Source organism: Anopheles maculipalpis, chromosome 2RL (assembly GCF_943734695.1).
Source record: "Anopheles maculipalpis chromosome 2RL, idAnoMacuDA_375_x, whole genome shotgun sequence".
Classification (NCBI taxonomy): Eukaryota; Metazoa; Arthropoda; class Insecta; order Diptera; family Culicidae; genus Anopheles; species Anopheles maculipalpis.
In genome coordinates this window covers 60,391,651-60,412,350 of record NC_064871.1, presented here as the reverse complement: position 1 = coordinate 60,412,350, position 20,700 = coordinate 60,391,651, and the positions used below count along the sequence as shown (strand labels likewise).

At 37.3% G+C, this 20,700-nt stretch overlaps 2 protein-coding genes across 2 annotated transcripts; one reads left to right on the top strand and one right to left on the bottom strand.

Moving 5' to 3' along the window:
- Window positions 1-2,596: 2,596 nt before the first annotated feature.
- LOC126558765 (uncharacterized) lies at window positions 2,597-9,181 on the top strand. The gene is made up of 5 exons (XM_050214826.1): window positions 2,597-2,831; window positions 4,202-4,300; window positions 8,471-8,642; window positions 8,714-8,775; window positions 8,859-9,181. The coding sequence occupies exons 1-5, from the start codon at window positions 2,597-2,599 to the stop codon at window positions 9,110-9,112; spliced, it is 822 nt and encodes a 273-aa protein (XP_050070783.1). The 3' UTR covers window positions 9,113-9,181.
- An 8,376-nt stretch (window positions 9,182-17,557) lies between these two features.
- LOC126558722 (farnesol dehydrogenase-like) lies at window positions 17,558-19,262 on the bottom strand. Its single transcript, XM_050214780.1, has 3 exons — window positions 18,566-19,262; window positions 17,695-17,841; window positions 17,558-17,599 (listed from the first exon to the last, which is right to left on the bottom strand). Exons 1-3 carry the CDS (start codon window positions 19,232-19,234, stop codon window positions 17,558-17,560), a joined length of 858 nt encoding a protein of 285 aa, XP_050070737.1. The 5' UTR covers window positions 19,235-19,262.
- Between the last annotated feature and the right edge of the window lie 1,438 nt (window positions 19,263-20,700).

Below are 20,700 nucleotides of genomic sequence, written 5' to 3'. Positions count from 1 at the left end.
AATTCGGTCTAGTGTACGGGATAGTTCGTACAGCCTTACAGCCGCGTTTGCGAGTGTGTTCGGTAAGCTGTCTTAAGTAATCAATCGATAATCGACATCGTAATATCAGTTTCACAGAAATAAAAATGAAAACCATACAGATCGCGTTTTGAGAGAAATCGGTGGGGTATCGTGATTTGGAATAATTCAAATTAGCAATCCTTTTGGATTGTTAAAAGCAAAAACATCGCTATCTATGAAGTCACTCTTATCCTAGAAATGCGATGTTTTAGCGATGTGGGGCATTCATTTTATGCCCGCAGCGCCATCTAGTGCATAATATGGTGTTTAGCGAAGGTTGATATAGAGCGGATGGCGTATGAAACAATAATGTATATTAAACAGTTTTTGCACCTCAATATCAACTAGCGTGAAGATTTTTATTTTCTGCTCAACCTTATTGACAAAATCTGAATACTAAGACATTAGTAAGGTAAATATATATTACGAAACCCCTTAATAGTTCTCATAAAGGCTGCGGGCCACGGTGGATTTCAAAATGAGAATTTCAGGTTTACATGAGTGTTTGTGAAATTTTCTCTGTTTGAAATAGCTTTTCGAGAACCTAGCGCGTACACAATATAGATACTCGGGGCAATGGAACAAAAGCTCAAATCGCAGTTTTGATATTTTTTTACAGTTCCGCATCGACTTCAACAGTTTGAAATTTTCCGAGGGCCGGGGCCTTAAAGACAATTTTGTCATCAGGGTTCGCCGTACAATGTAGGCCGCGGTCCACGAGGGATTTCAAAATGAAAATTTCAGGTTCTCATGAGTGTTTGAGGAATTTTCTCACTTTGAAACCGCTGCCTACATGGGGCAATTGAGTTAGTTATGAGGCAACAAGTTAAAATAGTAGGGCCCTAGGCCCCGGGAAATTTCATACTTGCAAAATCAGTTTTTTCTCCGTTGCCCTGTGTAGATAGCGCTTTGAAATCGCTTTTTGAGAATGTGGCACATACATAAGCTACCTACTCGGGACAACGAAGAAAAAACTGAAATTTGAGTTTTGATATTTTTTAACAGTTTCACATGGATTATTGAAACTTTCTGGGGACCGGCGCCATAACATTTTGTACTAAAAAATATTGTATTAATTTACACAAACTGTCATCTTTTTATTTGCTTCGATGTATGTGTTTACCTTGTGCAATAGCGATACATTTTGTGTATGGCAGCCTTAACCATTGCAATACGAAACAGAACGAAGGCAGATGGTAAATACATTGGTATGTGTATTGTACTGTCTGAAGGTGCAGAGACTCGTGAGGAAGTGCGTTAGACATCGTTTTGACCAGAAATTTACATTGCATGTACCTTTTTTCTTGACGATGGCCGGTACCAACAGTTGTTTAACATGTACGCAGAGTTTGTGAAAAGTAAGCGTGTCGAAAACGCTCCCAAAAATGTGCTTTCTGCTGATGAAATCGATTGTTCCGCTACCTACTTGACATTTTGTGTTGATGTGTGAGTGCGCTTGTAGGCTGGTGTTTCCGGAGAAGATACGGAATGTGAAAGAAATAACCGAAAGAAATGGTGGAACAATCATTAATGGTGTGTCCTATGTGTTACTTGTTCATATTTCTCCGGAAATGCACGGGACCGAACGAACGAACGCAAGAGGAATAAGGATCCTGCGTTTTTGTGTGCACGTGAAGTAATAAAATCGTGTTCGGTTTCGTAATAGTGATTTTTTTTTTCATCTGGTTCACGGATACGTGGTGTGTGATGTGAAATATGGAATTGGTACAGTGTTGGCAGAATTATGTAAAAATGTTTCTAGTTTGGATGATTTTACCATGCCTTAGCTACTACATATGAATACTGTACAACAGATAGGTCTGTGCAGTGCTAAAGTGCCCGCTTTTCCTAATGAATGAACGGGGGAGGAATGGTGTATCGAAAGCAAGTGAAAAATGGTAACAATTTTACGATGCGAATGGATACCGTCTTCAAACATTCGCTCTAGTCATACTTTTGTAAAGGTGTTGTGCATTTCTATAAACTTTACCGAAACTTTATGGAATGGCATCTTTAGGGAATGGTGATTGTGCTTAAGTTGCTCAATGAAATTATGTTTATGTTATTTATTCGGATGTCCAATGTCCATGGTTACATTTGTTGTGTTACAAAAACAGTTTCCTCGAATGTAACAATCTTGTAAAGAAACAATGTAAAATCTCATTTAGATACCTTTTAACAATCTGTTGATTGTTAAATTTACTTAATTTAATGTTTTCTTTTGTGATTTATTCCTTTGTTTTCTGGTATAAATCTTATCCCGAAGCAAAGGAAAACTTCTTAACAAAACAGTTATATGTATTTATTCGTTTCAGAAAATAGACGAAAGTGTTGATAATTTGTAAAAATAGTGACGAAAACAAAAGAATGTGTATTGCGCTTCTTTACCACATAATGTCTTGAAAATGATCAACTTGAAACGAAACAAAACATCTTGTGAAAGTTTTTACCACTTGTCGCGAGAAGTTTGTAAGTGTACTTGTACTTAACGCGTACTAGTAAGCAAGTAAATCGAGTGAACAAATACTAACCGCAAATGGAGGGTTCATATGCTGTGGATAGCAAGAAGAGACTACAAGAAGCATCTACCTGCAATACTGTCGATGGTAGTAAAGTGATATGCTTTAAACACCGTTCAATCGATTCAACTACTCGAGACAGTGAAATAAACAATCGAATGATGACGAACCAGATCGACAGACTTTCGGCGGACGTGACCTACTATGCAGCACATGTAATCGAATTCTACAAGTTCCTGGCACGAAATTCTGGTAAGTATGGTGCCACATCATCAGGTGGGTGGGTTTTAGAGGTGTAGAAGTTAAATCAATCTTGGGTGTCGCAATTTGTTTCGCAATCATACACTATCTCACACAAGCCAATCGTCTTGAGCGATCGCCGTTATGGGACAGAAAAGTATCCCTTCAATACAATAATCATCTGCGACGAATATATATTGTTTTTAACATTTTTTTGTTGCTGTAACTTTAGCCAAACCCCATAGCTTGGATTCGAAACCATAATTTACGGTACGGATTTAGCATTACACTCGCACCGCTGTGTGCTATAGAGTACGAAAATGTATAGGGTTGAACGGCATCCCCTTATCTCGTCTTAGATATGCTTCTCATTTCCGTGAGTTCTCTACGATAGGTGTATATTGTACCGTATATCGTGTATCGAACATATTTAGAACGTTCGGTACACCTGATAATGGCAACACCTGTTTAGCAATGACTTATTAATCATTCTTTTTATTATCAACCTGTACTCTAAAGATCGCATGATCGAGCTATTGTAATTTGTAACATCGAATCCCTTTCGTACAATTCTCCCCACGTACACCAAACTGATTATTCTACTATCTTGAAATCGCCATTCTAGACCTCGTTGATCTTATCGATCGATTTTAGTTGAATTTTAGCAATTGGAACTATACATAGGTAAACAATCACAGCAGTCGGCTTCGTTCGTGACAAAGACAGTAAAAAGTCAAATGTGTCGATTGCCGGATTTTCTTCGTTCGTGCTCGATGGTTTTTATTAAATATATTCATATCATAGAATCGTATTCTGAAAGCTAAATTACTAAGTAAAGTACAGAACAGGCATTACGTTCACTCACTTGTGAAACAATGTTGTTTTGGCTCGTTACAACCTCCTAAAGTTTTGGCTTTCCGTTACTGACTTCCTTGAGGTTTGAAGATACCCGTACTGCGAACAGTGAATAGATAACCGCTGCCTGCCGTGTGAATACGAATTCGCTATACTAACATAATATTTAACATCTGGTGCTGCCGCTGCTAACTATTTCATAAAACCCATTTACCGTACCAAAATAGTTTCCTTGCATAGGTTTGGCAAACATTTGTTGAATGTACCGAGTTTTACGGTGTTCAAGATATCGCTGCAACTGGACGTATCGTTGATTAAAAGGCAATGGACAAGAAAGGTGCAGAGTACACAGACTGATAGAAAGAACATTGCAGAAATGAAATAACATGCTCATCATTCATTGTAATTTTCTCCCTGTGTTTGTTTCATTATTCAGGGGGCCAACATGGAAAGTTTTCCTAAGTTTCATCGGTTTATATTTTTAAATACACTATTTTAATCACTTTATGTTTTATTCTCTCTTTTAGGACGAAGACGAATGCAATTTCAATTTCAAAAACTATACCGGAAATCCGTGTGTTGTGTTGTAGTTTTTTTAATTGTAAGCTCTATTTTTACAACGACAGGTAAGTTTGAACAAGTTGTATGTGTTACATGAGAGTAACAGCCTAAAAGAATTTGTTTTAAGAAATTGTATATTGTCTCAACATAGCATTAATAAGCATTCTAGGTTTTCGTTTTTTCTTAAAATCTGCCATCAAAATATTATATAAAAAATAATGTTAATAAGGATAAGCAAAATGGGGCGGGGCCCGGTGGTGCAGGCGACAGCGGCGCCGGTTTTCAAACGGCAGGACCGGGGTTCAAATCCCATCCGGACCGTTCCCCCGTAGTGAGGACTGACTGAAACTACATGGTATCGGCAGTCTAGTAAGCCATATCGATGGCCGGCATGGCCTTAGAGTTCGTTAAGCCAAGAAGAAGAAGAAGGATAAGCACACAACTGTTCGTAATGCTATTGTTTTTTATATAAACATTCGCGTGCTTCAACTCTGATTCAATTTACAGTTAATTCCTAGACCGACATAAATCGGTGGATAATTGGTGAAGAAAATCTTCATCCTTATGGCTTTTAAAGTATTATTCATACTACAAAAGCAACCAATTTATATTCGCAGAACTCCCATGTGCATCAAGAGGGATTCCAAAACCTATTCAAACCCGGTCCTGCCGAGTGAATAACCGTCACAGCCAGCTCTATGCCGGCATAGGGCAAACCTATATGATGCAATGAGGTTTTCGTTATCCAGTTATTCCACGATCTGGAAATTCTCGATGGAGGGAGTATCTCATAGCAAGAATCAAATGTTGTCGTAATTATTTCTTTTCATTTCGCAGTTACGGCCAGGCTTATCCTGAGTGAGCTCGGATATGTTCATTATTCTATTGGTAAAACAAAAAAAAAAAAAACCTGCATAGAGCTGGCGACAAATTCATCGTTATTATGCAGTAGAAGTTAAATTTAAGCTAAATCCTAGTGGGAACACCAGGGGCGTTCCTCATAAACTTATCATGATTGACGCAGCGGTGTTTTGCCGATTTTTACAGAGAGTTGTTCGGATTCACACCATTCCTGTTTTCCTGTCCAGCGGCGCCGGACTTAACATGGCAGAACCGGGTTTCTAATCCCATCCGAACCGTGTCCCCGTAGTTAGAACTGACTATCCAACTATGTGGTTATTGGCAAGTCTAGCAAGCCATTTTTCGATGGCCGGCGTGATCTAGAAAGTCTTTCAGCCAAGAAGAAGAATCAATTAGCTAACTATATCATACTTAAAAAAATGCTAACTCTCAACTGACTAAAGCTAAGTAGCTTACCAACAGTGTGATAGATTTATTCACTTGTTTGTCGCCTCTCTTTGTGCTCAAATTTTTTACTATGAAAGTTGAAAACAAAAATTTGAAAAAATTGCCAACCAACACTAGACGCCTCTACAAAAAAATTTACAAAAGATCTATTTATGAACCGATGTGTAACAGAGATAAACGAAGATGAGAGGAATATACTATCTTAAAATGGTCCATATTGAGCAGATTGAAAAAGGGCCACCTACGCGTGGTGTCTACGAACACGTGTCGATTTGATCAATGCTGGTTATAGGAAGCAAAAGGAAAGAGAACGGATTGGTAAATGTGTATGTATTTTCTTGTGTTGCCGTACTGCTTGTTGTCAGTTTTGTCCGTCTGACCTTGCCCATTTCCTTAAGCTAATATTCTAGCTAGCTGTTACTGAACTAAAATATTCTCTTCCACTTAAGATATGAACATTATGTTTCGCTGTCCATTTGTTATTTTATTGTAGTAAAATATCAGTGTATTTATATATTTATTTTCTAGCATTACGGCTTACCACCGTATTATCTAAATTATCAAACTTTATAAACATATATTAAGAATTGATAATGAAGAATTTGTTACATGTGTTGTTGTTTTACAATGCCAACCTGTTAGCTGTAATATTTATGAATGTCTTTAAAAGTAATAAAAATTACTGCTGAGGCAACAACCCAAAAGCATTGTTCAATTGGAAACATTATTATTCTAGCCAGTGTAATCGAAAAATAATTTTAACATTGACAAAAACGAACAAGGACAGTTGGAACATCTGTTCCAGCGGTGTATGGAATATTAGAAAGAGAAAATCGATTATTGTTTTCCGTTTTGAGCGTTTTCTTATGGAAGACTACAAAATTGAGCACAGCACCAACGAAGAGCGTAAAACATATTTGAGCAAGAACCGCACCAGGCGGCATATTTGGGCACGTTGCCGTTCTCGCGCCTTAAGGTTGCATATTTCATTCTCTTTAAAAAATGAAAGAAATGATCTTCCAAATGCATGCTGTTCAAATCTTTCTCCTGCACCCGGCCGTGTTGCGCTGCAAACTAAGCGGAGCTAAGAATTGGACTAGAAAGAATGAAACTCAAAACGAAACGAAAGGTGCACATAAATCCAGTGCGTGGATGCATTGTACGAAAAGCAAGAGACATGCTGGTGATGTTTCTTATTCTTCCTGCACAGACAGATGACTACTAGCAAACATATGTGCGTCTGTATTTTTATGGCTTCTCTGGCATTTTCCTTCATGCTTTTAGCTGATCATCATAAACTACACGATCGTGTTATGCCAACTGTTGATTTTTGAGATCACCTGCAAAACTCTCGTCCACATTTGCTAAACTAATGGATTTCATCACTCAACCGATAAAATTGTTTTTATCGTTGTAAAATAGGGTAATGTTCGATGGTTGTATTTGTTGTGTACGCTTCATTAATTTGTAGAATCTCAGCTTTTTCCGAATGATCTATGAGCTATGAAGAAACAGTAATTAATAGCTTAAAGCTTTGAAGCCTTCAATTTCTCAAAAATGTTAGCTTTTACTCATTTCAAGCATTGTATTCATAACATTTTTGATTTGCTCGTTATGCGGAAAACCTATTGAAATTGGTCTGGTTAATGAGATGGGGTTTTTTTTATCGATATTATCTGAATCCTTACAGTGGTAATTAAAACTTTGAGCAATCTTTCTGAGGGATGTAATCGGTAACACCGTTCCATTTTGCCCCATGGATCAATGCTTTCAAAAGTTAAGTACTAATCAATTTTATCTTGCCCAATTGGAGAACCCCTAAAATTTCTAGTTATTTTTGCAGAAAGTGCGTATTGGAGTGCTTCGTTACTCAATTTAGAATGGAAATGAATATGAAGACAGGATTTTTCCCATCACTTTACATTGTGAACGGCAAATTTTCGACGGTCTTGATATGTACATATACCTATATATGGCAAGTTAAAATGGAATTGAATTAAAAAAAAAAAAAACAAGTTTCTGGGGGTACTTCTTTTATGAAACAAGTATATATTTTAAATTTATTAACGCCATAATTTCACTACATTTCACAAGTAATAATAGCAATCTATTGGGTTCTAAGCGCTGGCGGGATTGTCGAGTGTCGAAAATCACTCGACACAAACGGAAATATACATCAAAATCGACAAAATATACGTTCGGCCGTTTGTAATGGAAAAAAGGAGATGAACAATCAGTTCGTACCATCTTACTTGGGAATATTGCATTTATTTCATCTACTACCTGCAATCAGAATTAAACTAATTGCATCCTGATCGTTTGTGAAATGATTTTAGTGTTATGCTAGGTGGTTGCGGTAGTAGTTGATTTTATTGTAGTTACCTGCAGAAAACCAAATTGATTTGAGATCTAAACCGGACGATCTATTCCTCGGGAAAAAATGGAATATTTGAGGATGGTCTTTTTAAATTTATTAATTTATTTACGATGAATAACACTAACTAATAACTAGTGTCTGTTCTCCATGTTAGGGGCGGTTGGTTGTCCTTCTGTCGTTGCATTCTATGGGATTTTTATCTGCTAAGTTTGGATTGGGGGAGAGGCCTTGCAAGTCATCCCCAATACTACTGCAACGAGAGGAAACCAAGAAATTTTTAATCGGATCAACAGACGTGAACCATCAAAAAATACAATAATTAAATTTCTGATCATCGTGTTCCAGAAAAGTTTTTTTTTTTATTCCCAAAGTAACACGGTCAGGCCGTCCACTCGACTCTCAACCGTAATTTTTCCCATCATATCACACTAGTCGTCGAAGCATTAATCGGAAATTTATCTACACGGATTTTTCAATGCTATCTTAACTTCCTTCAAGCATTAGAGGTCAAGCACTTTTCTCATATTCACTTTTCTATATATATTTGCAGATGCTTGTTCGAGTCGAACAACACCAAAGCCACGGCCACCCAGCTCGACACCTAGACCAAATATAACGTTTCATACTTATAAGTGTCCTCCAGCCTATGCGGCATGGTATTGTCTCAATGACGCCACCTGTTTTACTGTGAAGATTGGAGATTCGTTGTTGTACAATTGCGAGTAAGTGTGTATGATTAAGGCGCAACCTTATTTAATCATCTGTTTTGACAATGAAAATGAAATAATTTTAGATGTGCTGATGGATACATGGGCCCCCGTTGCGAATACAAGGATTTAGATGGTTCATATTTGCGTGAGTATTGTGTATTAGTGTGGATTGTGTTCAACAGTATTATGATGTTCACATATGATCTTTATCTAATCTCTTTAATACAGCCACTCGTCCGAGAGTTATGCTGGAGACAGCCAGTATAGCCAGTGGGGCCATCGGATCATTAGTTTTAATTGTAATTGGCTGGTGCTGTTGGTGTATTCGAAGACATCAGCAACGCAAATGGTCGGGAAAAGAAAATGGTGTTGACACGGTCGATTCTCCCGGTGTGGTACACATTGTACACAGTGAAAGATTACTTCGTCCTTTTGGTACTCATCATCTAAAAACGATTCCTATGAGTGATTCATTTAAGTGATTAACATTCAAATCAAACCAGCAGGGTAGATTGTGTTCGACTATCTGAACGAAGATGAAAGGAGCGAAGTTAAATGTTAACTCATGTCAGAAAATTTAATAATAATAATAATAATAATGATAAAGACACTTTAAAATAGAAAGTTTGCTTTTTAAAAGGTATTTGTGCGGGACAATTTTATAATCACCACATTATTATGTTTGGGTGTTTCAGCATTTAGACATTCAGTCGATTTGTCTAAACGAAACTAACAAAAAAACAATTTGATTCAAAAGCAAAATTTCCAAATGTACCAAACTTTCTTACCCACGAGATAAACGAATGTATTATACCAGTTTTAATAAGAGGTACAAGTATATTTTGAGTTATTCTAATTAAACAATCGACACAATTTGCTATTGTGCTTTTCCATCGTGTATAAAAAAAACTATTATGTTCTAATTGCTACACTAAACCATTTTGTTATCAGTTATTTTAATATTTTATTTGTGTACTCTCAATTCCACAATGACGAATAAAATCCGTAGACTTATCTTTTACGCACAAATTGCTTTCATGAGACTTTTGAAGGTTCGTCGTTTCGACAAAATAATATTTAATACATTCTGAAGACATCATTCTTGAACCAGTATAATTGCCTACGTCATTAATCCATGTGCCGCCTATTGGTTTACTATCATGAGCACTATCATATTTATTGCATATTTATTACGTTATAATAGATCGGAGACAGGACAAGAATGTATTACTGGAATAAAACCGTTGTCCGAAGCGCCTTACGGTAATATAAGATAAAATTAAGATTAACGAATCTTATTGGATTTTTTAAACGAGATATATAAGTTATGAAGTGAAATAAAAATAAAGTTATGATTTTGATATAATTGTAACATAAAGTGGTTATTAAATACATTAACATTCAGCAAGAGAATTTGTACGGCAAGTAAGATCGGATTTAGCAAAGGAGGCAGATATTTTTTTCATAATTTAATTGTCTATTTAAAAAAAACCGAATATAAATGCAAAAAGCATATGAATACATAGAAGTAAGCTAACACTTCGATACCCTTTTACATTATATATGCATAGCAATATGGTGAATATGCAAAGACAGAAACATAATTCAGGTTTAAATAATTTCAGTTGTTTTTTTTCTTTTTGCTATACATAATTCAGTCATCACTAATGTAGGTCGGATAAGAAAGTACCAGAAAAACAATTTGAACGAAAGCCGATATCTGCTATGATTTGAAGGCTGCGTGTTAATCTTTGGCAGTTGTTTTTTTTTACTTCTAAAAATATTGTGAATTACTTATCTAAAATATAATAACAACGAAAAGCGATGAAAAGCATTCTTTCATAAAGCAAAACTAGATTTAGAATGAACAATTCTAGACAATGCAATGATATTCAAATTTAAACACATTGCACTTAACACTGCCAACTAAAAACGAAAAACGAAATCAAACGGCTTAGCGCATAGAAATTGCCTTATAAATTTTTTTTGCAAGATAATATACAGCTGAAAAACGTAGAGCAACAACAAAGCATCAAGCATCAAGGATATGCTACTAAACTGTAATGTATATAGCATTTGATAAACTTATCGCACCACGAAAGTGTCTTAAAATGAACGCATCTGTACATATGCCTTTTAATTTATAGTTTTTTATGGTGGGAATATATTATCTAATGGAGATAAAAACAGAAAATAGAAAATCCTAATTCTTTAAAACACGAACATATTGTCAAAGATTTACGTGAAATTATTTTAATTCGCAGTTGAAAACGTTTCATAGCCGGTTAATATCTACTTGCTTAATTAATATTTTACTTTAGTTTCCTTATTTATAATCTATTGTATTATACTCCGAGCTTTAATGAAACAAAAAATGTTGCTGCTAAAACTAGTGCAACTTGAAGATGAAACGGCATAAGAATAAAAGTAGCTAAAAAATCCCATATAAAGTAGTTTTTTGTAAACAATATAATGTATTATACGCTATCTGTTATTTATTTGAACGCATTGTGTGCCCGTAGGGTCTGAATAAGTACGCCAAAGAAAATAGCCTAGGCCCGATATCGTCTATCCTCCGACGATTCCCGATAAAGCATATGGCATGTTGGAATGGTGTTGGAAAACAATCATAGTGCATTGTTTCTGCACTTACCCGCAGTTCGTATTAGTCCCAGCCCAGCCTATTAATCCAGCCTAGAGTGGCCAGACAATGCAAGCAAAAGGGAGGGATGTTCGGACTAAAGGGCGAACAAGACAAATTGGATGGTTTGTGTTAGCTGTAAATCTACCGATAAAACTCATAAAATATTAAACGGTTTGCAGATAATGATTACGAGTTGGGCAATGAAAGAAAGTTTGGTGTCAAGGATCACATGCAGGTGACGGTTAACATGAACACGACTTAACTGTTTAATAAATGGTTACAATGTGTGGGTTTACGAGTATGATTGAAAGAAAACACGATTAGAGATACAAACAGTCATATAGAACAGAAAACGGGAGACATTTTTTGGGACGAATGAAGAGGAAAGAATTAAGGGCACGGCCCTGGGGAAACGTCGACTTGCTGATGACAGGCAGTAATGTTACTTTACATTGTAGTTACAATCAGTGCCGGATTTAGTCCCTAGGAGGCCCCAAGGGAATGGATGTGGGGGGACACATTGAATATGCTCACCTGGGTGGAAGGTTTTATGTGTATTCGGGGGTTGAATTTTGTCGAAAACAGACGAGAAGTTAATGTAGATCTCATCCAGCTGGTATTCCACGATCCATATAGTTCATGGTGACCTATAAAAAATTGTATAACGGTTAGTAGATGTCGAACGTCATGGTGTACTCGTGCTGATCAGAATTGACACGCTGCACAATGTTTACTCGCATATCCCTCTAGCTATGCCGACTGCTGTGAACTGTTTGTTGATTGTTTTAGTGCTGTACATGTGTTAGCGATTCAATTTGTAAAGCCTGGTCATTGTTGAAGATGTTGTAGCTCGTCGGTTGAATTGTAACTGCACAGGCTCAACAGGAACCTATTGGTGCTAAATAAACGGATAACTTAAAAAGTGTAGGCGGTTGGTGGTTGTAGTACCGTCATCTTATCATAGAGTCCGACGAATCCTAGGTATGCCAGCAATTGCTTGCTCACACTGTTTGCCTACACGATTTTTCCGTCAATATGAAAAGAAAGCAACAACCTATTTGCTCTAACTGAAATAATGGATGTTTTGAAGGACAAACGATTGGATTGTTGCGATTTATTTCTTTTATAACCGACCCATGATACTATGCCCATGATACTAAGTTCTATAAAACTTTGTAGGGTCGTTTGCTCCTGCACACACACAGCCTTATTTCTTATTTTTGTACCATGGCGAGAATGCAGTCTAGTCAGACACACGATGTTTGCTGGGAAATGACAGTATCCGATGTGTAGAGGATATAGTCCTGTCTATTTTTACGTTCTTGGCGGCTTTGTGGCTCCGATTCCTGGCTTATGATTCCGAAACAATTATTTGAAATCTCGAAATTTCTCGAGAGCTGCTGCCTCTCGAGGCAGTAGTCGGGGCTCCATCCATCAGATCCGCCTATATACTGGCGGATTCGTTTTGGGCTTCAACGTGGTCAATTCCGCGCGCGTTAACGACCAACAAATCAAAACGACGATATTATATACAAAACCAATTTATAAAATGGAGGCAATTGTGTGTTGATTGCATTTTTACTGCAGCTTAAATATTAAAACACTCTCCCTGGCAGGAAATTTTTATTTAAAATATAATTGTTATTATTATTTTAAGAAATTGTTCGCCTTAAAAGTTAAACAACTTAACTAACTTAATATCAAACGTGTGCAGTGGTAAGGAGGAGGAAAGAATGAAAATTGGAAAAAGGATAAGGTCAGGGCACGAAAAGAGTTCAATTTGAGATGGTACAGCTCCAAAAATCTGTTGAAGCACCGAAGAGAGGCGAGAAACGAACGGTAAGAGCCATACTGAGTGCTCCGCGGAAGATTAGAAAGGAACGCATAGTGGCGTATGGAGCGGGAAGGGCCAATAGGGGGACTAGAAAAAGGAGGAGCAGGCCAGCAATAAATAAAGCATGCGCTCGACTCCGTCTACCCTTCAATGTGTAGGGGCCTAGTTTGGAAGCAGTTCGGCTAGCAACAAATTAACTGCTGTAAAACTACTGAATGCAGTTATTGCTTCGGCGATGAGCCCAGCGTCTTGCAAAAATAGGCCGTACCAACTAGAGAAAACGCTAGGAAATAAATGGGCATTCTTGGTGCAACAGTTAAAGAAGCTGGTTCTGTGTGTAAATAGTAAGAGTTGACAGATTGGTGCGTAAAATAAAGCCAGTGCAAATGATTCCAGGTCAACCATTTGACGCCTAAGATGGCATTTGGGAAAACGCGAGTCCCCAAAAGCGTCGGAATACAATTTTCGTAAAATAGCGCTGAATCTGTTCGAGTTTAGAGGAACAAATTTGAGCAGGAGTCCTCCAGACACTGCAGGCACTCGGGGTAGGTGGCAAAAAGGTGTGATCAGAAACATGAGAAGACAGCTTCCTAATGAGACCAATCATTTTGTGGAATTTTTGATATAATCGCAATGGGCATCGAAAGTTAGTTTGCAGTCCAGGATCACACCTAGATCGCACATAACGGAGACAAGTGAAAGTTGAACAGAGTTTAGGGAATAGTTAAAGACAAAAGGATGATATAAATGTTCAGGGCCAAGAATACTGGTAGATATTTCGTTAACAAAAAAAAAAGGAATAGAAATGGATGAAAAACGCTGCCCTGGGAGAATCTAAGCCCTGACGAACTAACGAAAGAGCAAGAAAAGCAAGAATCAATCCTGACTTTGTAACACAGGTCAAGAAGAAAGGAGGAGGAAACCAAACGATGAAACGAGTTGAAAACCAAAGTTTTCTTTTCTTTTCTAGTAGCAATCTGTGAGGAAGCTAATCGAATGGCCGTTTGAAGACGGTGTATATTGCATCAACTTTCAAAGCCGCGATGGAGACAGTCAAACGTTGAAGAAACAAATTGTAAAATGTTGGTGACGGTCGACCGATCAGCCATACAACCGTGCTGATTTAAGCTTATACACGTTGTACATTACAGCAAAGGTCAAGAAACACTCGCTCGAAGACTTTAGCACAAGCAAACAGGAGAGCAACTTCTCTGTAGTCATTAATACAAGAGCGTTTACCCTTTTTGAAGATCGTACATAGCCATGTCAATTTCCAAATGTCCAAAAACAAACGCTTTAAGAAAAATAAATTGAACAGGAAAAGAAAATGCAACTCAATTTTTTTTAAAACTGATGCTAAAGAGAAGGACGTTTTAAGTGTAGATTATGCACATTTGCAGCACTAACATCGACCACGTTGATAAATATCATTCGCTAGTCCGGCAGCAATAATTAAAGTAAGTAAGTCGATTAGTAATTTGGCCAGTAAATTTATTGGGAAAGTATTTAGCAAGTATTGTACAATTTTCAGAAGGTATATCTAGAGAGGACAAATCCAAGAACATACTCGACGGAAAGGAAGTACCTCTCCGGTGAGTACAATCAGCCTGTAATCTGTATCCTCCGTGGTATAAGAACGGTGACGAAGGGGAGGAGGTTAAAAGAGTGGAGGGCAGCGGACTCTTTGGAGAGGAATAGAAAGACCATAGTATTTATGGATGAACACGAGTGTAGAAAAATTCAATCGGTGGTAGTAAGGATCGTATGAATCCCTGGTTCTGCGTAACAGATGCGAAATATTGGAGTTATAAAGAGGACGGTGCAATATATCTACGCCTATCGGAGGTATCAGAATTCGCCTGTCGTAAATCCATGCTGTAATGTTGATTGGCTGATTGATTAGTCTAATAATACTGTGAATTGATGTTGTAATGTTTAGAAAGTGGTTAACAACCATGAACAAACACCGTGGATGCTTTGCTGCTTTTATATTTGTTTTTTTTTTTATTCATAAAGGACGGCCAGGCCGTATTGCTTACAATAACTTAAAAATAAGATACTCCTTTCATCTTTGCTGGGAGACTTTTCGTTATCCGAGCCGTGAAAGGGCACCATATCCCGGGTGTGCTCGGTTGTTCCGTTGCGTATATTCCGTCATCCAAATCCAAAGTCGTGTTCATAGCGAGGGTGCTATCGTGTGTGGGCACCTTATTCCGGGGTGTGTGTGGGCGTTTCCATGCTCGTATTCCTTATGGTAGCGGGGGTCTTCATCGTTTTCCATTTCGAAGGTTCCTTGATTGTGTCCGATCATGAAGTCTCGTTACTGTCCTTCTTCATCCCGTCGCTGGTGACCCGTACAATAAATATGATTAACCAACTATGAATTGTTTTACATTCTATATCGGTCATGTCCGTCTCCCATTTAAACTGGTGTTGGGTCTCATCTTCGACCCATTACTTTGAAATAATGCTCTGAAAAAAAAGCGCATAGATTTTGCCGATTTTTCCTACATTTTTGATTGCAGCGCCCTCTACCAGAATAACTTAGTACTGCCACGGCAGCCAGGGATGGTCAAATAATTTATACAATTTAGGCTGACTGCAAAACATTTTCATGCAAAGATTTTACAAGTTCAGTCCATTGCTAAATATTTATTAAAGTCTCGTATAAAAATGTATATCGGTACGTAGCGATGCATAAAATCAACAAGCCTAGAACTGTGAAGCAGTCAGTTTTGCTTTCTGTCGATGTTTGATAATGTAAAAAACAACGATGCCAGCAAACATTCATTTCAATCGTTACGGCCAGTTTAATCGGCCAGCATGGCCAGTTTAATCGTGAAAGTACTCCATTGTTATCAAACTATTGTTATTCCTTCGACAAAGTACTTGCTTTTCGTGTTATGCACACATTAGCCATCAGTTCATCAGTGTTCAATACGCTGTTTTGAAATAATACTCATTACAATAATCAAGAAAAATAAAAAAAATCGTAACTAAGAAAAGGTTTTTTTCTCAGTAGAAGAATTCAGAAAAGGAGATCAAAAAACAAGTGCGAAGTGAAGCCCGGTTTGGGCCGATGTCCGAAGCAAAAATTTTTTTACGAAGTACTCTAAACGACATTAAATGCCCTATCAATATGATTATTAAATTTACTCAACACAAGCGGTGTTGACAATACGGCACTGGACCGTCATAATTAATTATAAATAAAAAAATAAATACTCAAATCGAAATGGATATTATAAGTAGGATTAAAAAAAAAAAAATTGGTCGACATTTTCCAAGACAAAACACTTAAAAGAAGGTATGGCTAAATGATATAAGAGTAACGATAGTGTACTTGTCCTAGATCTAACAAGCCCAATTATAGGAACCGTAAAACAAGGAACAAAAATACATCAATATGCTTTAACAGAAAATCTTCACTGAATTTAAACATCCATTTACTTATGATTAACTTACCTCACCTTTGTTTCCGACTACCATGATACTACGCATGGTATCTTGGCAAACGGCAAATATGCGAATAATTTATTCGTACCCAACACAATAAATTCTGATTTGGAACACGACCTAAATATATACATCGCTTATGTCGCAACAGTTTCGGTATATCAACATTTTTAGTCTACGATCTTCCGAACGTGTAACACCAAAGACGAAGAAAGGGATACACATGTCCTTGGAGGCTGTACATAGTTCGAAGGTTGGTTCGGATAATTGTAACAAACATGCGATGCTGATATGGTTGTAGACTTACCATTTATGCATTTTCTACATATGTTGTCGATCAAAAATTGGTAGACGATATTTTATTAGGAATAATGCACATATATAGAAGCTGTGTATCACAGATAATGACTGTGGAAGAAAGAAGTTCTGCGGAAAGAATGGGCGCTAGTAATGTTTGCAAGTGAGCCCCGTGTTGTACAGAAAATGATAAAAAAGTCAATAGAACGTTGGTGGAGCGTTAGAAGGCTATTGAATTATTATTTAAAGTTTTTATACAAAATATAATTGTAGCATGGTAAGAGCTAAGTTCAAACGGTGCAGAGTTGAACTAAAATTTGACAATATTTCAACATATGAATACAATTTACACTATAAGCTACTGAAGTCTTAGATTCATGTAATCCACGAATTGATGGAAAAAAGCCAGATAATCCGAAAAAAGGTTCCCAAAACCTACATCTAACTAACCGAACTACAACTGACTGTAACTATTTGTGACAAAGAAGGTTCCAAGAATGACAAACAATGATTTAAATTTTGAAACGCTGTAACCTAGAGCTTACAGCAAGGCGGGTTAATGGAATTTTAAACGTAAGACAAAACGTCTATATGCTAGTGTTGTTAGACGTGTAAAACATATCATCTAAATAAATGTTCCAAAACGCTTCAATTTAGTGGGTCAGGTTGTATTTAAAGCATTTTTATATATTTTTATTACAGGAACTCCCCCATCGGTTTGATAATCAGCTCGTGAATCTAAGAAAAAAAATATGTAGAAACAAAATAAAAATGGTAATAGAAATTTAAATGTTTGTACAGAGCATCGAGAAGATAATCATATGCATACGCACTTGCACATTTTCTGGAGTAGTAATAGCATACAGTACCGCTTCTGCCACATCACTAGGTTTTAGCTTCGGCATGTAATTGACAATTTCGTTATCCTTCGAGGTGTTTGCAGAAAGTATGTCACCTTCCACCAGGCCGGGACTAATACTCTGTGAAACATGCGAAAACGGAAATTGTTTAGCTGCAATTTTGTCGCTGGACTGGTTTGGTTATCAAATAAAACTGTGACAATTGGAGTGTACTTTTCGCAAAACGAAAAATAAAAACTTTGATTCTATAAGTGTGATTCAGTTTTTTCTTCTTGTTGATTTTAACGAAATCTATAAGACCTTATTACTAGACTTGCTGATGTATACCACGTAGTTGGACAGTCAGTCCTCACTGCGGGGAAACGGTCGCGGATGGGATTGGAACCCCGGACTTGCCCGCCCACAACCCCTTCCTTCTATTTTTACAATTTTATTTGCTCGCTTTACCGATGCACGGAGTAACATTCGAAAATATATGTTAGAATGTCTAATATATTACCCCAAATTTGTTCCCCAATGAGAGGCATTGCAAACCCTATTACTAGCACCGAAAATGGTGCATTACATTTAAAACAGTTTGTGGAAGCGCACGAATACCTGGGATTGGAAATTATATTTTTAAAAGATATTAAAAAATATGAATAAAAATTTAAATTTATAATTTAAGGAATACTCCACAACTACTAAAGCGTATGAAACCATGATATTGAATAACTACTAAAGCATATGAAACCGTGATATTGGATAGCGATATTTGTATTAGCTGCGATAGAAATACAAAGCACAACCACCAACGGATGCATGGCGCCAGCAAAAGGATCTCACGCAAACTTTAATCACTTACCGTAACTTTACAACCCGTGCCTAAGTAAACGAGCTCTTGTCTAATACATTCGGTAATGGCCGTGACTGCGTACTTCGATGCCGGGTACATGCCATTCAACGGTCGCGTTCCTGGGACAGCTTGGTGCACTTTATGGCCAAATATGCTGTTTACGTTAATGATGTGTCCCTTCACGTCACGGGCTTTCATCGATTTGACAGCTTCCCGGGTACACATAGATAAACCGATGATGTTCGTCTCCATCGTCTTATACAGATCTCTCGTATTGTTCTTTTCTGTTAGCAAACATTTGGTGATGATTCCCGCGTTGTTCACCAGCATGTCCACCCCGCCGTACGTGTTTTCGATCCACCCGAACGCATACTTAATGTCGTCCTCGACAGTTATATCACACTCAACGTAATTCAGCGTACCAGCTACATCAAAGAGGCTGACGCGCAGTTTCTCCACCTTGTCGCGCCGTCTTGACAGTGCGCATACGATCATTCCTGCCTTGACGAGTTCTATCGCAATGGCACCACCAATTGCACCACTGGCGCCGGTCACAACAGCAACCTTGCCCTGCCATCGCTTCATGCGGTCGGCAATATCTAATCTAACCGAGGGCGGTGGCGTTGCTGGTGTGGTCTCACTACTCTCATTACTTCCGCTGTTACCGTTGGCTGACATTTTGACTTGTGCGTTACTACAAACGAACCAACACAAAAGACATATGTCGTTAAGGTAAATCTGATGTTTTAATTTGTAATCTCGGTACTTGAAGTGCTAAAAATATTTTAATCTGCTTATTATTATTGGCAAGGTATCAAGCCGGGACGCGCAATTGCTCTAATCAATAATGCATTGTTAATGCCACAGTAATTAGTGGTTTCAGCGTTGAGTGAGCTGGTTAGGTTCTATGGTTCTGTAAATTTGTTTTCTTTATCCACTTTTCTGATTTTAGGTGATACATTAGAATTAACTCTTAAATTAGATGTCATTTACAATCAGACACTCTATCATTTAAGTGCTCTTTATAGAAATGATTACAAAAAGTTTTTCGTAATGAAACATAAATCATGTTTACAGAATTCAAGTACATTATATTTACAATGTTTGCAACTTTTTCAAATGATAAAGAAATTAACTTCCTTGCTAAGTTGAAGCTTATTTAGCTTATTCTTGTATATTGATAACTTCAAAATCACTTCACGGCCGGAGTAGTTGTATCACTTTTTTCGAAACCACTTATGACAGACGAATTAATCCAGTTCAATCCGGTTCAGTACACTACAAACTGTTACGAAAAAAAGCTTTGTAATGTAATCCATGCATAACAGATATTAGAAAATGTTGTTTCAAACTGTTCACGCGCTCTTCGATGTATTAGATGTTATCCTATTTAACTAACACTTTGTATTATCGGGTGTTGCATCATATTTCAAAAGGCTTTTCATTCGAACCACTTTCTTTTATTTCAACTTACTTTAACTGCCAAATTATTTGAATAACTTCGCTTGTGTGAAGAAGAATGATAGCGGAAAATAGATGCTCGAAGCTTCTGGGCAGTTATATATAATTTTCAAACAGAAAACTTTTCAAGATCACTACACATTCCACTAAATGCTCTTAGGGTTGATTTAAAATTAATCGGCTTAGCACGAAAATGAGCACAGTCTTCACCAAAGCAATAGTACAAAATGTCGAACAAGATTTTAACCACAACCTATTTATATAAGCTTTCCCGGCTGGCTTAATGATTTTGATTTGCATGATCTCTTCTACACTAGTACATCTTCAGCTTGCCTCAATACAATTACAAATTGAATATCATTCGCTGCGGTCCATACACGGTTGGATGAATTTATAAAAAAGATGCGGATGCGAAAAAAAATTGCTGCTACTTCGCACGCTTTTCCCTTCTTTTTCATACACTATTGTAATTAAGAAATAAACATTGGCACAGAAAAACAACCGGTGTTTTAAGGCCGGTGTACTGCATTTCTTTTCCAACTAGAACTGTTTAGTCTAACAATAAGGCTAGCTTGGTTTTGTTGTGCAAGCGTGAGGTGCGGATATTTTATTTGTTTATCATCTCCGGAGGATCCAACATCGACTGACTCCTGCTGATTGTTTACGAAATTTGTATATCTTTC